The sequence below is a fragment of the Microtus pennsylvanicus genome, chromosome 6 (genome assembly GCF_037038515.1).
Source record: "Microtus pennsylvanicus isolate mMicPen1 chromosome 6, mMicPen1.hap1, whole genome shotgun sequence".
In the NCBI taxonomy this organism is placed as follows: Eukaryota; Metazoa; Chordata; class Mammalia; order Rodentia; family Cricetidae; genus Microtus; species Microtus pennsylvanicus.
In genome coordinates, this window is record NC_134584.1 from 116,941,466 (window position 1) to 116,959,716 (window position 18,251).

The window sequence follows — 18,251 nt, forward strand, 5'->3', positions numbered from 1 at the left end:
TACATTGGTGGAAATTCCATTTCTGAATAAGTTTACATTCATAGGGACGGAGGTCTGACATAGCTTTTTGGAGGCCACAACTCAGCCCAGTGCTCACCTTTAGCACTAACGTGTACAAAAGGTTCAGATACTGCCTGCTGGAAGGCAGGGATCCCCATCAGCGTGGACTGTGATGGTAGCTGTGGCAGCTCTGGCGAGGTCCCTAGAGAGGAGGACAGTGTGAAATACGGTCTCTGTGGTTAGCTGTTGGGCCCATCAGGACTTTCCTTACCCTCTGTCTACAGTGAAAATCCCCCAGGGTAAGAACCAGAAAGCATTTGTCTTCGTCCTGGAACCGAAGAAGCAGGGGGACCCTCCTGTGGAGTTTGCAACTGATCGCGTGGAGGAGCTGTTTGAGTGGTTTCAGAGCATCCGCGAGATCACGTGGAAGATTGACACCAAGGTGAGTCACCCAAGCACACAGGGGAACAGGGGGTCTGCCTGTCCCAGCCTATGCTGCTCTGCCGAGGCCAGACATGGGTTCAGAGGCCATTGTTATATTTCAGAGGGACCCTGGATTCTAAACTCTGGTGTTGGCTACAGGAGGCACTTAGTGGCACCATTTCTAATCGAGGGGCCATTGATGACAGAGTTCTAACATGGGACAGGCAGGGTAAAAGCAGGAACTTAGGGTTAGGCCAGCAAGACCAGACAAATCTGGTCTTGACATTGGCTGTATAGTTCAGAGTTGGAGGTAATTCTGTCTCTTGGGATGTATGGACCAACCTAGACAATATCCCTAAAGCACTCAGCATAGGAGGCTGGAAGCCAGTGACCTCCTAGACGCTGATGCACTTCTGAAAAGCATTCTCTCAGGAGGCTGCTAGAGTCTGGAGCTGTGTGAGAAGGCAGCTCTGTGTAGGAGCTTGACGGCATTGTATAGGGGTACAGTGGGTGTGTGGAGGGGGCTCTTCCTTCCCCTAGTCCGTGTGCTGGGCTCTGGGCCAGAGGAGACTGCCTTCTGCACTGAGCTTGGCTAGGAGAGCCCATGTTTGGGTGTGGAAGGCAGAGGAGGGTGTTGGGTCCCATCCTCTGTTTCTCCTTCATGTAGCCCTTTGAGGCAGGCTTTCATGCTCAACCTGGAACTTAGGTTTTTTTTGGGGGGGGGGTCAGACTGGCAACAGAAAGCCCTAGTAATCCTCCTGCTTCTTCCCCACCACAGTGTTGAGGTTGCAGTTGTGAAGGGCCACACCTGGCTTCTTAGGTGGGTGCTGGGATCTGAACGCATGTTGATACGGTTGCACAGTGAGCTGCGCTAACCATTGGGCATTCTCTCCAGCCCATGCACGGTGGAGAATCTTCAGAGGATAGAGGGAGGGGGATTTGTCTTCAGGATAGGAAAGCACCCATCCCTGGGTGTTTAGGCTGTGTGTGGGAGAGCTGCCTGGGTGTTCCAGGAGCATGGCATGGTACAGGTGCTGGCTGAGCATGGCATGGTGCAGATGCTGGCTCAGCGCTGTCCTGGTACCCGTTTCCACAGGAGAACAACATGAAGTACTGGGAGAGGAACCAGTCCATCGCCATCGAACTCTCTGACTTGGTTGTCTACTGCAAGCCAACCAGCAAAACCAAGGACCATTTGGGTAAGTCTCCCGAGACCCAGTGGGGGTGAGCTGGGGTTTGCTGTGAGGCTAGTGCGGCCGGTACAGTACGGCAAGCGTTCGCTTTGCTTCCTAATGGATCTAGGCGGAAGCCCTTCTGGTATCCCCACAGCCGGGACATTGGCAGTTCGAAACAAAACAAATTGTAATCTGCTCAGAAGGAAAGGCTGCGGGGCATTCAGGTCTCTTTTGATTGCCTGAGACTCTCTTTGTTGTGCCAGGCGTTGCTAAGGGCAAGTGGTACCAGCTAAGATGTGATTGTCACTGCCTTTAAGTATCTTTGTGTGTGTGTGTTCATAACTTTTCTGGAAAAACATGACAACTGAGCCAACTTATCATAGAACAAAGAATTATTTGGGCTTAGGGTTCTAGGTTCTAGAGGAATGAGAGAGAGAGAGAGAGAGAGAGAGAGAGAGAGAGAGAGAGAGAGAGAGAGAGAACCAGGAGGAAAGGCATGAGGCTTTGAAACCTCAAACTTGTCCTCCAGCAAGACCAAACCCCACACTTCCTAAACCTCCCCTAACAGTGCCACCGACTGGGGACTAAGTGTTCAAGTACACGGGGGCCATTCTCACTTATGTCCCCTGGTCTCATTCCGTTGCTGTGATAAAATACCTGGTCACGTCACAGTCACACTTGTTACACTCACGGGTGAGCGTAGAGAGAGAATAAGCTAATCCATGCCTAGTACGTAGCTAGCTTTCTCCGTGCTCACACAGTCCAGAGCCCCAAGCCAGGGAACGGTGCTGCCCACTTTCAGGTTGGGGCTACCCACATCAGATACGACAGTCAAGACCATCCCTACAGATGTGCCAATAGGCTAACCTGATCTAGATAGGCCCTCGCTGAGATTCTCTGCTCAGGTCATTCCAGCTTGTGTCAGATTGACAATTAAAATGACCTATCATGGTGGGTGTCTGTAGTTGTATGTGTGGAGGCCAGGGGCCAGTCTTGGCTGTTGTTCCTCATCTGTCCATCTTGTTTTCCCTCCCTCCCTCCCTCCCTCCCTCCCTCCCTCCCTCCCTCCCTCCCTCCCTCCTTTCTTTCTTACTTTCTTTTTATGAGATGGACTCTGCCACTGGGCTTGGAATCAGCAAGCTGGTAGACTGGCTGGCCAGCTAGCTCTGTGGATCTGCCTTCTGCAAGTCCCACATACTGGGACTGCAAGTACACACTGCCGTGCCTGGCCTTTCCTCATAACTTGTGGGCTCAAACTCAAGACCTGCTTGCATACTTGGCGCTTTACCGAGGGGCAATCTTCCTATCCCTTCAGCGTCTTTTCAAGAGAATACTGGTTTCCTTTTGTTACCGGGGCCTCCATCATTGTGCCCAGAAGCAAGGGTGACCTCCTCTGTCTTGGTCAATGTTCTACTGCTGTAAAGAGACGCTATGGCTGTGACAACTGTTATAAAGGAAAACATTTAACTAGGCTGATTTATAGATTCAGAGGTTTAGTCCATTGTTATCATGGCAGGAAGCCTGGTAGCATACATGCAGACATGGTGCTGGAGAGGTAGCTGAGGATTCTGCGTATGGATCCTTAGGCAAGAGAGAGAGAGCACCACTGGGCCAGGCTTAGGCCCTTGAAACCTCAAAGCCCACTCCAGGTGACACAGTTCCTCCACCAAGGCCACACCTACTTCGATGAGGCCACTATGGAGGCCATACTTATTTAAACCACCACCTCCTCTCTGCAGAAAACCCAGACTTCCGAGAAATCCGCTCCTTTGTGGAGACAAAGGCGGACAGCATTGTCCGGCAGAAGCCCATCGATCTATTACGGTATAATCAGAAGGGCCTGACGCGTGTCTACCCAAAGGGACAGAGAGTTGACTCTTCAAACTATGACCCCTTCCGCCTGTGGCTGTGTGGCTCCCAGATGGTGGCGCTCAATTTCCAGACGGCAGGTAAGGGACTACAGTGGCTAGCCTGTCCAGGCCGGGCAGTGGCCCTGTCACAGCTGGTCAAGTCAGCTGGGCGGCTGGTGGGTGTGGTGTTTCTGAACAAGTGATTGGGCTGGCCCGACAAAGCTGAACTTGAAGGTGGGATAGTGCAAAGCGCCTGAGCTGAGTGGACACCTGACTGAAGTTGGCTTCAAGCTCATGAGTGACAGAAGAGTTGTCACTGTGGCTTAGGAAGGAAACAAAATAACTTCTTTAACTAGTAAGTGTAGCATTGGTTTGCAGCCTGAGGCTTGGCTGAACCCAAGAGTTCTATGGTTGCCTTATCCCTCCTCTTTGTGTGGTGTTTCCTTTCTAAGGGCTTCAGGCTCACACACACACTCGCCCCCCCCCCCTCTCTCTCTTTCCATAGTAGGGAAACTCATGCACACAAATTCTTGGACTCCGCTCTTTGCATCCTGTGGATTCTCTTATAGCTACTTGGATCCCACAGAAGGGAGATGAAGTTCATTTAACAGCTGGCCCGGCCCAGCCCAGCTCTAGGCATCTGAAGGTCAGGTGCCATCCCCATCTACCATAGATGCCAATGCCTCCTGGGTCTCCCATGAACCTTGTTCCTGGTCTTAGTGCCCAGCTGTGGGGCAGACATCCTTTACTCACGGGGCGGTTCCCAAGAAGCTCTCACTTTGATGAACTGCCTTGAGGAGGTCCACTGAGCGCCTGTCTCCTGGTGCTTGCCCCAGTTCCTCCTCTAGACTGGGTGGAAGCATGGACACTGCCTTCTGGTGTGATTTCACGCCTGTAGTTTTATGAGGTTCTTCCGATCTTTGCCCATCGGCTGAAAACGGACGTTAAATTGTACTTTGAGTCAAGGTGTTGACATTAGCCTTTTCCCCCTCACCAACTCAAGGGATGTTTGCCTTGGTCTTCCTGCAAAGCGATGAATCCTCTTGCCCAACGCATCCCATCAAGCTGGCTTCTTATATTCCTTTGAATATCTGCCTGTTATTTGAACTGAGACCACTGACTGTTAAAACAAATCTACTATTGTGTGTGTATGTGTGGTCGTGTATGCCATGGCACACGTGGGACAGTCGGAGGACATCTTTGTAGAATCTCTCCTTCCATCTCTTTGTGGGTTCTGGGGACCTCACCCAGGTCATCAGGCTTGCATGGCTGCTTTCTGAGCCACCTTGGATTCTAACGGTTTACCTGGCAGTGTTCCTAAGTGCTGGGGTTGGAGCTTGGGGCTTGCATGTGCCAAGCAGGTGCTCTACCCTGATCGACATCCCTTTATAGTAGATTCTAACTTAGTAAAGTTTCAAGATTTTTTGTTTTTCTGATGCGGGGTTGTTTTTTAAATGCCCTCCATGTTTCCTTGGGGTCGGATGTTCTTTTGGAACAGTTGAAATCATCATAGGGAGGCCGTGTAACCCATGTCCACGAGTGCCTGGAAGCTGGTGCTCCCCGGCTGCCCCGTAGCATCCCTGCTCTCTCCTCTTAGACAGGTACATGCAGATGAACCACGCACTGTTTTCACTCAATGGGCGGACGGGCTATGTCCTTCAGCCTGAGAGCATGCGGTCGGAGAAGTACGACCCGATGCCACCCGAGTCCCAGAGGAAGATCCTGATGACGCTCACTGTCAAGGTAGAGCGGGCAGCTGGGCGGGTCTCCTTGGACACTGGTGACACTCTTGGCTCTGTTCAGCCATTGCCGTCTCGACAGCACTTCAGGCTCATGTGGTTCACCAGGATCATTCTGGGCTGACTCTCTGTAAACCCTTCCAGTCACTCACCCTTGTCTGGGTGTGAGATGTGCACTTGGAGCGCCTGTGAGGTCAGCCTCTGGCCAAGAGGGGTGTTCATCTCCCCTTTGCCTTGGAGAGGCCAGAGGTCTCTTATAATCCAGTCCTTAGCACTTGGGGAAGATGTGGGAGAGAGTTTGGAAGACCCAGGAAGTTTAGATGAGATGGGCTGGAGATGTAGCTTTGTTTTTAGGAGTGTTTGTCCAACATGCATGAAGCTCTGGGAGCACCAGGGAAACAGAGGTGGGAGGATTGTCATGAAGGTGAGTGAGGCCAGCCTTGTCTACATAACAGGTTTGAAGCTAGTTTGGGATGAAAGAGACCTCATTTTAGAAATGCAGGAAGCAAAGGCTGTGTAAGGGTTCGCTATAAATAGATCACCCCACTTTCCCCATCTGCGAAATGCACTGTCAGGGTAGCCATGTACCTGTGCTCAGGTGAGTCTCTCCGGCTGAGTCACATGGCCTCAGCTCTGGTCAAGGTCTGGGAAGCTACTGCCTCTCCCTATCATCAGACAGTGACGGTTAGTGGATCGGCATCCACGCTTCTGGGTGCTGTGGTGACTTCTCCACGGGATAAGGCTAGCTGTGAACTTTTGCAGTCTGACTCTGGAATCCTAAAAGAATCCACAAAGCACTGCTGTGTGGATCCAGGAAGTTCCAGTCCTTGCCTTCCGTGTCCTAGGTCCTTGGTGCACGCCACCTCCCCAAACTAGGGCGGAGTATCGCCTGTCCCTTTGTGGAGGTGGAAATCTGTGGAGCCGAGTACGACAGCAACAAGTTCAAGACGACGGTTGTGAGTAAGTAGCTGGCCCTTTCTGTTTGTGTGGGTGTGCCCAGGTACTTGCAGAGGTCAGAGGTCAACAATCACATGACTCCCTCGATCATTCTCCACCCTAGTTTACCAGCCAGGATCTCTCTGTGAACCTGGAGCTCATCAATTCAGCCACATTGGCTGGCTGGTAGACACATTGGCTGGTCTGTAGGCACATTGGCTGGCCGCTAGGCTCCAGGGGTCTACCTGTGTCTCCCTCAGCACTGCTTTACAGACATGGGCTTGGCTCGGACCCGAACTCTGGGCTCTGAACCTGGGTCATCCCGCTAGTTCTTCCATTTGAAGGTTAAGGGAGGAGACTCCTAAGTGGGTTACTGTTCCTTGGGGATTTTATGATGTACTTTTGCTGTTCTCCAGCCCTCCCAACTCCCCCAACCTCTCGTTGAGGAATCAGAGCCACCTGCCTGCTAGACACCCTAAGGGAACAACTCAGGTGCACAGCAATTAAACTGGCCTTTGATAGGGTGGCAGGTTTGCTGTGGGTCTTGCCTTATAAGGCTGGTCATCCATGAGAATGCCCAGCACACTTCTGAGACCCCCAGCTCACTTTTTTCTTCGGGCCAAGGGGTGCGGCTCACAGGGGCTCTGCTCCCCCCTTTTCTTGGTACCCCTGCACTGAATTCTGTCCTACCCCTGCCCCACTTCCCTTCCCTTCTCCTATCCCACAAGGTGAGTTGGGTGAAGCGGCAGCGTCTTCCTCTGCTCACAGAAGGTTGGCCTGCAGCAGGATTGCTTGTTGGGAAGGAAATAACAAATATAACCCTTCAGGGTTTCTTGGACTAGGGTGTGGATGCGAATTGATTTGCCAGACTGTGGAGGGATTTGAAGCTGAGGCTGCAGAGTCTGGCTTACCCTGAGGAGGCAGGGCACATGAATTGGTAACAAGTTTTGGTCTTTTCCAGACGACAACGGCCTCAGCCCTGTCTGGGCTCCAACGCAGGAGAAGGTGACATTTGAAATTTATGATCCAAACCTTGCGTTCCTCCGCTTTGTGGTGTATGAGGAGGATATGTTCAGTGACCCCAACTTCCTGGCTCATGCCACGTACCCCATTAAAGGGATCAAGTCAGGTAAGGACCATTAGCAAAGATGTTCCATGTGGGGAGCCAAGTTCTTTGGTCTGTGCTGCAGGCTGTAAAAAGAACATGCCAGCGTCTTTCCCGGCAAAGGTTAAGTCACAACAAAGCCAGTCAGGTGGGCAGTAAGCATGAGGGTGGGGAGAACGTGGAGAAAGGCTGAGTCCTTTAGCTATCAGTGAGCAAAGCATCAGTTACTCCATCTTCAACCAGGCACTGTTTGATTTCATTGTGAGTTGCCTCAGGCAGTTTGTCTTCATTAGCAGGTGAAGAAATACGTTCTTCCACAAGCCATGCGTGACTCTGGCCAGTACCCTAAGAATGAGGCCCTGAGCAAACACAGGCTCTAGCTCTCTTAAGCATTCTGAATTTACCATCTTCTACAAGACTTGGAGGTTGACCTAATTCTTGGATTTATTTTCATGCCGAACACAATACAAAACCCCCTCCTGCCCTACGAAGGCCCAGTCAAAGCCAGCCACATAAAAAACCCATATATCTGGGCATCTCTCAGCCCTCATCAGAGAAGCTTCTTTTTGAGGTAGATGGTTATAAATGCAGAGAATAAGAGACTGTGGGGTGCTTGGTTCTATGTCATCTATGTTATTCTATGACATCTATGTTACCCCTCCCCAAAAGCTCAGGGATCATTGAAGAACAGGAGATAGATTATCAGAACTCCAGACAAGATGGGTACAATATCAAGCCAACCCAAATCACAGCACAGATGGAGTCAGGGCTCATGAAGTCCCACTCCTTGCTGAGGAGTTGTTAGCAACTGGTGGCTGCTGGGAGAGGGAAAGCCCCATCTTCTTCAGGGACTCGGTCCCTGAGAGGTTACCCAGCCCAGCTCCGATAGGTGGTCCCATACCCATGCATAAGTGCACCCAGAGGGTTTAAAATAGAGAGTGCATGAAGTTGGTGGGGGGCTGGTTGGGAGGAACTAGGTTGGATTTGATCAAAGCACACTATGTACGTATATGACATTCTCAAACAATTCAAAAGTATGGAAAAAAAAGAAAAGAAAAACAACCAAAACTTGCTGTATTGAATTTTTCCAAGGGCAGCTAAGACTGTCTTGCCAGACCTGGCAGTTCATGGAAGGTGGCCATCCTTAAGTGATATATTTTCTCTCTGTTCTTTCCTCCCTGGATTTCACATATGATCCAACACATATGCCAGCTTCATGGCGAATATCTTCCTTCTTTATCCCCAGCATTACTGATTCACGAGACATACCTCACAGATCCTTCCGGATTCCCCAGGAGGCCACTGTTTCCTGGGTTCCCAGAGCAGTCATTTTTCAAGAGAAAGAAATTACTATCATTTTTGTCATTTCTATCAAATTACTGTCTTTTGATGTTTGGAAGCCTGGGCTCTACTCTGTGCTGAACTGGGCCTTTTGAAAACTTGGACCAGGCCGCCTCTTCTCTCATAAATTCTCTCAGCTTCTCCAGTCATTTCCCTCACTCCTTGAGAGCCCCTCCTGCTAGAGGATGCTGATTGCTGGGTCCACCAGGGGATGCTCCCATTCAGCCCAGTGTGGAGCTCTGGCATCAACCCGCCCCCTGGGAACACCTGGGCAGTGCTGAACAAAGGGGGCTGGGCCCCAGCTGCCCATCTGCCTGCAGAGGACCCCAGCACCCCAGTGAGTCTGGGGAGATAGATCTGTAAAACCTCATTTGTTGTAGGGAGGGGCCTGCTTATTTGTCCTGGCCGCCCGGCTAGCTTAGTCCCGAAATAACCACACAGAAACTGTGTTCATTAAATCACTGCTTGGCCTGTTAGCTCTAACATCTTCTGGGCTAACTCTTACACCTTGATTTAGCCCATTTTTATTAATCTATGTATTGCCATGTGGCAGTGGCTTACCAGGAAAGATTCAGCATGTCTGATTCTGGCAACTCCATGGTGTCTCTCTCGACTCTGCTTTCTTCCTCCCAGCATTCAGTTCTGTTTTTCCTCACCTACCTAATCTCTGCCCTATCAAAAGGCCAAGGCAGTTTCTTTATTCCTTAACCAATGAAAGCAATGTATCAACAGAAGGACCTCCTACACCACTCATTCCTACTTAGCAGCTTAGGAAGAACATTTGAATACATTACGATAATAATAATAATAATAATAATAATAATAATAATAATAATAATAATAGCCAACACCCCTTGGTGGTTAGCAGCACTACAGACGATGCTTCAGTCGGCATCAGAGCTAGTGGACTCTGTTGGCTATGTGCTTTTTCAGACTAGCCCAGTAAACAGGGTTCAAAAATGATGCTTCCTCCTCTTCTTGACAAGAAGAGTAGCATTGGGAGAATCTTTGCGGTCCTGCTCTTAATGCCCGCATGGCATTAAGGAGCTAGACCAGCTGGGTCCTGACCACCTTGCTCTTCCCCTAACCCTACCATCCTTTGAAAGATGGGGGAAGTCACCCTTGGGATGAAGTCAGAGTTCACGGCACACGGTCTTTCCTTCTTGCTAGGGAATCAGTTCCCCTAAGATGATTTAGCCCAGAGATTGAGAAAACCAACAAGGAAGCATCAAGGAAGATTAATACTGGGAGCCTCCGCCCCATTCTAACCAGGAGATAACCACAGCAGGGACGGTCTTCCTTTCTTCGCCAGCTCCTAGCATATCTATATTCATGAGAGACAGGAAAAAAATGAATAGTCCTTTTGTGCAGATGGCTTCCAGGGCCTTCTAAACTCGAAAATAAACTTTGCCCATTGTTAGGATGGCTGCATTTAAGCTTTCAAATTGGCTGGGCCCTGCTCAGGAGGGAGACAACACTTACTGCACTCAGCTACCTTCATTTCTTTTTATTTAATCCTCACAGGAAGCCCGTGAGGGCTTGCTTATCTTTTTCTTTTCTTTTCGTTTTTTATTAAATCATTTTTACTTTTAAAATCTGAGCACTTCAAAGCCTAGAGACTTGAACTAACTCATTCAAGGTCACAAGCTGGTACTTGCCCTGTTGTTTTTCCCTCTCTGTAGGCTGTCCTTGAGGGGCCTCTTATTTCAAGTGGGTACTTAAAGCACCCCCAACATGGACTTTTCTTCATTTCCCTTCTCCATGTGAAACAAACAAAACTAAAAACAATACAGTTTTCGTATTGTTGGTGAAACTGAGAAATACCTTGACTGTAGGTCACACGAGAGCTTCTTAGAGTTGGGAAGGAGGACGAGGTATGGGGAGCCAAGGGCAGAGCCCATGCCTCCACTGTCAGCCAGTCCTGCCCTATGGCTGGAGTCCACAGCTACCTGGCAATGTCCTGGGCCACCCCAGAAGAGCCTGAGGTCCTGTTTATTCTCACAGTCCATTGACACTAACCCATCTCCAGGTCAACCCATGAGATGCGCAGGAGCTGTGCCTTAGCAGGGCTCATAAGGGATGATAGCTACAGAATCTGCTCTTGCACCATTAACAGGAGCCACAAACTCCATTAAGCTTGGCCAAACTGCAGGCATTCTGTGATTATCAACCCAGAGAGAAACCAGAGCAACCAATGAACTAACCACCACCCAGAATCTCATCTCTCGTCAGGTGGAAATGGGTCAGACAATTTCAGTGCAACAGTATTTAATGAACTCAGAATGTCCCCCAAATGCTACAGTGGGGAAAATGTAGCCCAGGAGTTTTTATACCCACCCCTGACTAGCAGACATCTAGAAACTCAAAGGACAGCTCCATTTACAATGCACAATCAGTGATTCTTTGTCACATGAACACAAGAGGACAAAGTCAACTAACTAAAACATTCGCAAAGAAGTTCAGTCGAAACCACAAGGGAAATCGTGCAACTTAACACCATGTTTAAACACTTACTGCATATGGCTTATGGCTTTTTTTTTCTTTTTTTCTTTTTTTTATTGATAAAAGAAGAATAAAGAAAAAGAAACAAATTTCCACCTCCTCCCAGCCTCCCCTTTCCCTCCCCCTCCTCCCACTCTTCTCCCCCTCCTCCCACCCCTCTCCCCTTCCCCCCACTCCTCTCCCCCTCTCTCTCCAGTCCAAAGAGCAGTCAGGGTTCCCTGCCCTGTGGTAAGTCCTAGGTCCTCCCCCCTCCGTCCATATCTAGGAAGGTGAACATCCAAACTGGCTAGGCTCCCACCAAGCCAGCAGATTGCGTAGGATCAAAACTGCGTGCCATTGTCCTTGGCGTCTCATCAGCCCTCATTGTTCGTCATGTTCAGAGAGTTCAGTTTTATCCCATGATATGGCTTTTTTTAATCCAAGACCAGCTGGGTGGTGGTGGCATATACCTTTAATCCCAGTGCTCGGGAGGCAGAGGCAGGTGGATCTCTGTGAGTTCGAGGCCAGCCTGGTCACAGAGTGAGCTCCAGATGGTGAGTGCTGTTACACAAAGAAACCCTGTCTTAAAAAAAAAGGACCGAAGTAATACTGAGTTCTGATTAGTGAGATGCATGTTGCTATACTGGCATCTTTGTCTTGCTTGGAGCTACAAAGGAGATGGATATGATAAGATAAAATAAAATATAATAAAAGGGGCTAAAAAGCTGGCTCAGTGGCTAAAGGTGCATGCCACCAAGTCTGATGACCTCAGTTCAACCCCTGGGACCCACATGGTGGAAGGGGAGAAATCATTCCTACAGACTGTCTTCTGACATCCACCCGTACACTATGGCTGCAATGCTCCCTCCCAAAATAAGTCAATAAAAATAATAGTATACGGTAAAGGATTAACAATAGGATAGAGGTATTGGCCTATAATCGTCCCTCACCATGGTCTTCTAGCTTTGTAAAAAAAATTTAAGTTATAAAATGTCAGAAAAGCATCCCCAAGTCTTTCTTTGTAGGAGAATCATGGTTGTTAAACAGGGCATAGGGCAGCTTGTTTTCAAGACTTCCTCCCTGCCGCAGCGAGTTCTTACTTCGCTTGCTTGCTCTAAAAGATGTCAACAGGATGCAAAGATTCCCTACCGCGTTGGTGTAGAGGCAATAACATCTTTAGAAAACTATAAAACCGGGAGGGAAAAAGGGAAAGCACAAGGTTGTGTCCCTGCCTCCTCCCGAGCAGTAGAAGGGGAGACTCAGTAGATGCTGTTTCAGGGTGTTAAGACGGACTGGTGAGGTGGCTCCTCAGGGAAAGGTGCTCAATGCCAAGCCTGACAACCTGGGATCAGCCCTCAGGAAGCATATGGTGGAAGGATAGAACTGGCTCCTGCACACTGTCCTCACCTTTGCACATGCGCGTGATAAAATACTGGGTAGTGTGAATCTTCCCTGAGAGAAGGAGGCTGACACATGGATGGAGAAGGAAACAGGGTGTCTCTAATGTGTGTTTTGCTTATCCTGGAGGCTCAGCCAATACCTTGTAAATAAAAAGCTTTCAGGAGGGGGGCAAGGAATAAGAAGAATGGGTGACTGAGACAAAAGGTTAAATTTAAGCTGCGAGGGCTGTTCACTGGATCTGTGCTTTTTAAAAGGCACACCAGCATCTGCTTAGAGAGGAAAGGCCACTCGCGGCTGTGTGCGGTAGGCTAGGGAGCGAGTCGTCTCTGTTTTCCGTGGACTTTCACACAAGACAGTCAACCAGCTGTCGAGATGAGTGGCCGCAAATGTTATTTAGTGGGGGTAAGGGGAGTCGGCTCCAGTTCACCCTGCGTCAGTCCTCAATTAGAAGACACGTTTCAAGGTCTACCGCACTTGGGTCCTGGTTGTAAATAGGAAGTGGGTTCCAGAGAGGGTGATCAGTGCAGCTACAGCTGCCAAGTGATAGTAACATAGGAGATCACTGAAGAGAAGCCCACCCCCTCCTGTGCTTTGTAAAGACCCGAGTGGAGGCAGTGGGTTGAGGATTCATTTTAGTCCTGAGTGTTTCGACTTCATGAGTATTTAAGGAATTAATTCACAGTAGTATCATCCACCCTAATTTCAGTGACGGATAGTATGTAGATTCTTACATCTTTCTAAAATTACATTGATTAATTGTGTGTCTGTATTTAGATTTAAACTTAAATTATAAAATTTAAATAATAAAGCACAGTGGGGGTTGTTTCTCTCTCTGTTTCATATGGGAGTCAGTTTGTCAGGCATGGCAGTGGGTCCCTTTACCTACCTACTGAGCCATCTTGTCGGGCCGGTTTTGATTTCTTCTGAACTAATCATTTCTAGTTGGCAGGTGTTTTTTTTAACTTTACTAATAGCCCTGTGTGGATTTGTTAAGAATGCTAGTCCCCTTTGACCTTAGAACGGGAACTTGGGCATCCGGATTGCAGGCCCTAGCATGGCGCACTGACCTCTCTACCCTCTGGATGGCCATGCCGTCTCCAGGCTATCACAAGAAAGCCAAGAGCTGATGTTCATGGCCTGCCATTGGCTCTTCTCTTTGTGTTTCCGCTGCAGGGTTTAGATCAGTCCCTCTGAAGAATGGATACAGTGAAGACATCGAGTTGGCTTCCCTCCTGGTTTTCTGTGAGATGCGGCCAGTCCTGGTGAGTGGGGGACGCTGACAAGTTGGACATGGTGGGAAAAGAATAGAAGTACTGTGGACTGATGAGCTGAAACCCTTCCTGGACCAGTCAAGGTCCTGAGCTTACCCCCTCAGCATCCTTTATTGAAGAGTGCTGTAGGATTCTATGGGGGGGGGGGCTTGGAAGAAGTTCCTCATGGTTACTTGTCACCAACAGCCTGGGCACATGATGCTCTTCCAGAAGAGTTCATGCTTTCTGGGTGTGTTACCCACCTGTTGGCCTTGGGTCACGGCTTCAATGACCCAAAAGAACATTCAATGAAGTCATCCTGGTCTGTGTGGGGGAAGGGTGGATCCCTGATTCCCATGGGTATCATGACTCTATAACTCTCTGCACTAGAGGGGCCTTCATTCTGGTCCTTTTGTTTGCCAGAGTCTTGAAGAGTTTTAGCTTCTCCTCTGACTAACCAGCTTGGTTTGTACGTTGTAGTCACTTTTTATCACCATGACCAAGTCCTGACAAGGAACAACCTGAGGGAGGAGAGTTTGTTTGGCTCACAGTTGGAAGTGATACAGTCCTCTGTGGTGGGGAAGGCACAGTGACTGTGTGTGTGGGGGAATTTGTATAGCTACTTGCTCAGGAATTGGGGAACAGGGACCAGATAGGAAGTGGAACTGAGCTAAAAATGTCAAGGCCCGACGTCAATGACCCACTTCCTCCACGGCTTCCTACCACCAGCTGGGGACCACATATTTAAACATGTGAGTCTGTGTGGGTCATTTTGCATTCAAATCATAATATGTCGATGTGACAGAAAGATCTTGACCTCACTGAACAATACTGAAGAACACAATGAGTTTGTACCAGGCTCTGATAGATGCTAACCCATGTAGCAAGAATTTTTGTTTCTTTTTTCTTTCTTTTATTGAAAATAGATTTTTTTTTGTACACTATATTCTGATCACGGTTTCTCTTCTCCCAACTCCTCTGAAGATTTTCCCCTACCTTCTCTCCCATTGGAATTCACACCCTTTCCTTCGTTAAAAAACAAACAACAAACAAGCATTTAAGAATAATTATAAAATAGGATAAAACAGGACCAAACCAGAATAGGACAAAACAAAGAAACAGGAAAAAATGTCAAAGAAAGAGCATGGCATACACACATATAGACTCAGAGACACACTTGTACATAGGCAGAGGAATCCCCTAAAACACAAAACTGGAAATACATGAATGAAAAGAACCTGTAAGGTTAAAAAAATACCCTGTCAAAACTTAATGAGAAGCCGGGCGGTGGTGGTGCACTCCTTTAATCCCAGCACTCGGGAGGCAGAGGCAGGCGGATCTATGTGAGTTCAAGACCAGCCTGGTCTACAAGAGCTAGTTCCAGGACAGGAACCAAAAGCTACAGAGAAACCCTGCCTTGAAAAAAATCAAAAAAACAAAAAACAAAAAAACTTAATGAGACAAAGAAACTCAAGATGCCACCGAGTCCATTTCGTGACAGCCATCTACTACAGGGCATGGGGTCTCCCCTTAAGAGTGGTAGGTTTCCCAGTGAGACTCCATTGGAGAGAAGTCATTTTACATTTGTGAATAGTTATCAGTTGGAGATAGGTGCTGGGGACTTGCATCCACTTCTCTCAGCTCTGGGACAGTGCAGACCCTTGCAGGCCCTGTGCATGCTGCCACAGTATCCCTGAGTTCATATGTGCCTGGGTCCTATTGCATTTAGAAAGCCTTGTTTTCCTTGGTGTCCTCCATCCTGACTGGCTCTAACAATCTATCTCCCCTTTCATGGGGTTTCCTGATCCCTGAAGGGAGAGATTTGGTGAAGGCCTCCCATTTAGGACTGAGTCTTCCAAGGTTTCCCACCCTCTGCACATTGTCCAGGGGTGAGACCCCTTTCCAGCCAGTTCTGTGTTCATGCTGTGGTAGAAAGGCCCAAGCAAGAGCATTTGTGTAAGGTCCTTCCTTACTGTGGCTGAGTGAGCAAAATGCTTCATGGGTTTTTATTTGTTTATTTATTACTTATTTTTTTATTAAGAATTTTTTTAAGTACAGTCTTTTCTCATTTTACATAGCTATCCCCGTTCCCACTCCCTCCCCTCCTCCCGCCCATCCACTCCTCAGAAAGGGTAAGGCTTCCCATGGGGAGTCAACAAAGTCTGACACTTCACTTCAAGGCAAGACCAAGGCCCTCCTCCCTATCTCTAGGCTGAGCAAGGTATCACTCCAAAGAGAATGTGCTCCTAGATGCCAGTTCAAGCACTAGGGATAAATCCTGGTCCCACTGCCAGTGGTCCCAGACTGCCCAAGCCTCACAACTCTGGAGTACTACTCAGCAGTAAAAAACAATCACACCTTGAAATTTGCATGCACATGGATGGAACTAGAAAAAGACCTCCAGGGTTTTAAAGCTCTCCTCTTCAGAATGTATTAGGCACAAGCCAGCTTATCATAAATAGGACCAAGATGCTTAGATACAACCTTTTTGTATTTTCATATGATTACCAAAACCCCCAAGGGGCTGGGGAGATGGAGCAGCTGGTAGAGTGGCCACAGGTGCAGAGACCCGAGTTCTGATCCTTGACACTCACCCAAACGCCATAGCAGGGCTAATCTGTAATGCCAGGGCAGGGACTGGAGAGGAGAGGACTCCTGGGGCTTGGTGGCCAGGCTAGCCAATCAGTGAAACCCAGGTCTGTGAGGGACCCTGTCTTAAACAGTAAAATGGGGGGAAACTGAAGAAGACACCTAACATTGACCTCTGGCTTCCACACGCATGTTCTACATACACAGCCATATGCATATGCGCACACATACATACACACGCACATGTGCATACACACACACACAAACCCCTGCGTACAGATTATATTTGGAGAGAAAAGAAAAATCAGTATCGAGTTCATTTGCTTTCTTTATTTCCTAGGTGTGTGTGTGTGTGTGTTCGTTCAAACCAGTGTAAACACACACACACGCACATGCACACACCAGACTTTGGCATTCTTCAGATTTGGCACCAGGATAAATCTTTGTAGGATGTTTGGTAGCATCCGCGCTTTTTGTCCACTAGATGCCAGCAGCACCTACCTCATACAACAGCACAAACTCCCTCCAGGCATTGTCCCCCGTCTCTCAGGTGACCATGTCCTTCTCTGAGAAACTGCCGCTTGAAAATGAGATTCTAAGCACCTTTCTGTATTAGATTCTGCCATTAAGTAGATTGGTCATAAACTCAGTATTCCTCCAAGTCAGACGTTTAGATGGAACCCATTTACCCCTCAGGCTCTCAGGCCCGTCTCCTTGTAGGTTTCCCTTCACTTAAGTCTGAATTATTCGCTTAGGCTCCATTCCCAGATATGGAATGAGTGGGACCGGATAATTTCACAGGGTGGTAGAACTACAAACCGAAGCCTTGAAAACAAGGAAGCCAGAGGAGGCTTTGCTGAGTCAGGCGCCCTGCCCCACCGCGCACTGCCAGGTGTGGGGGCTTCTTCCCTCCATTGCCTGGGGGAGCAGAAGCTGTGCGGGGGGGGGGGGGGGGGGGAGGGGGAGGGGGCGGGAGGGCTGTGCGTATAAAGCCCATCTGCAGGCAGTTTCATCGAGAAACCAGGCAGGAAACACGGCTGCAGAAGGCAGAGGCTAGCACTTTGCAAAGCTGTTGTAAACACTCCAGAACCGTTATAAATAAATTATTAGGGATCACCGACAGCAGAGAGAATGAGTAGATTTGAAAGAAAATTGTGCTTAGCTAGCCTTGGTTTCTTTGATGAGGGATGCTTGGTGTGTGGGGGACCCCACTGTTGAGTGCAGGGAGGTTCTGAATGGAAAGGTCCTCTCTTCCAGGTCTGTTCCTTCAGAGATGTGCCTGAGCGCGTGCGCTTTTCTTCTCAGCTGCTGCCTTCTGAGCCTTTGTTTAATTGCGCATCTGTCACCTGGTTCTGTACCACCCCCAGCTGCCAGTTGGCATTTCCATCCATGCCAGGATGAAGGCCTCTCTCAGAGGTGGTACAGGCCACACGCACAGCTTGCTAGGCTTCCTCCTTGACGTTTAGGGTCCAACCTTGCTGGGTTTGTTGCTATAACCTCTGGGTGCAAGAGCCAGCAAGCCTTTTCTGAGCAAGGGATGGATCCATTGAGAGCCCTGATGGAATTTTCCCATGAAGTATTTGTTGAAAGAGAGCTTAAAGCGTCAGAAATCTGTCAATAAATATTTCAGATCTCTTCCATAGAGGCCCTTTACGTGCCACAGTCGCTTTAATAGTCCTCAGTCCCGTACCGTGTTTGCCAGATACGTTTCCAAGCGGTATTTTGGTACTGTTTTATTCCTTGCTATATTTAATTTGGGGAGCAAGGTAATAAAAAAAGAGGGAGGGAAAACATCCCCACAAACAGCCTGTTAGTAACTCGCTGTTCCCTTTGCCCTGGCTTTTTCTTTCTTTCTTTTTTTTCCTGCACGTGATATTTGTGAAGTTGATTTCACACATGTGCCCTTTTCCCCTCCGCAGATGGCTTGAAGCAGCTCTTGTCTGGTGTGGGTTTTCAAAGCC

The 18,251-nt window shown here is 48.7% G+C and overlaps 1 protein-coding gene across 1 annotated transcript in view; it reads left to right on the forward strand.

Moving 5' to 3' along the window:
* The window catches only part of Plcg2 (phospholipase C gamma 2), a 123,228-nt gene that overhangs the window by 97,067 nt on the left and 7,910 nt on the right, over positions 1-18,251 (forward strand). The window contains exons 25-31 of the mRNA XM_075977421.1: positions 285-442; positions 1,520-1,622; positions 3,338-3,547; positions 5,046-5,191; positions 6,033-6,147; positions 7,085-7,252; positions 13,625-13,713. Of these exons, the coding sequence (XP_075833536.1) occupies positions 285-442; positions 1,520-1,622; positions 3,338-3,547; positions 5,046-5,191; positions 6,033-6,147; positions 7,085-7,252; positions 13,625-13,713 (989 nt within the window). The remainder of the gene's footprint in view (positions 1-284; positions 443-1,519; positions 1,623-3,337; positions 3,548-5,045; positions 5,192-6,032; positions 6,148-7,084; positions 7,253-13,624; positions 13,714-18,251) is intronic.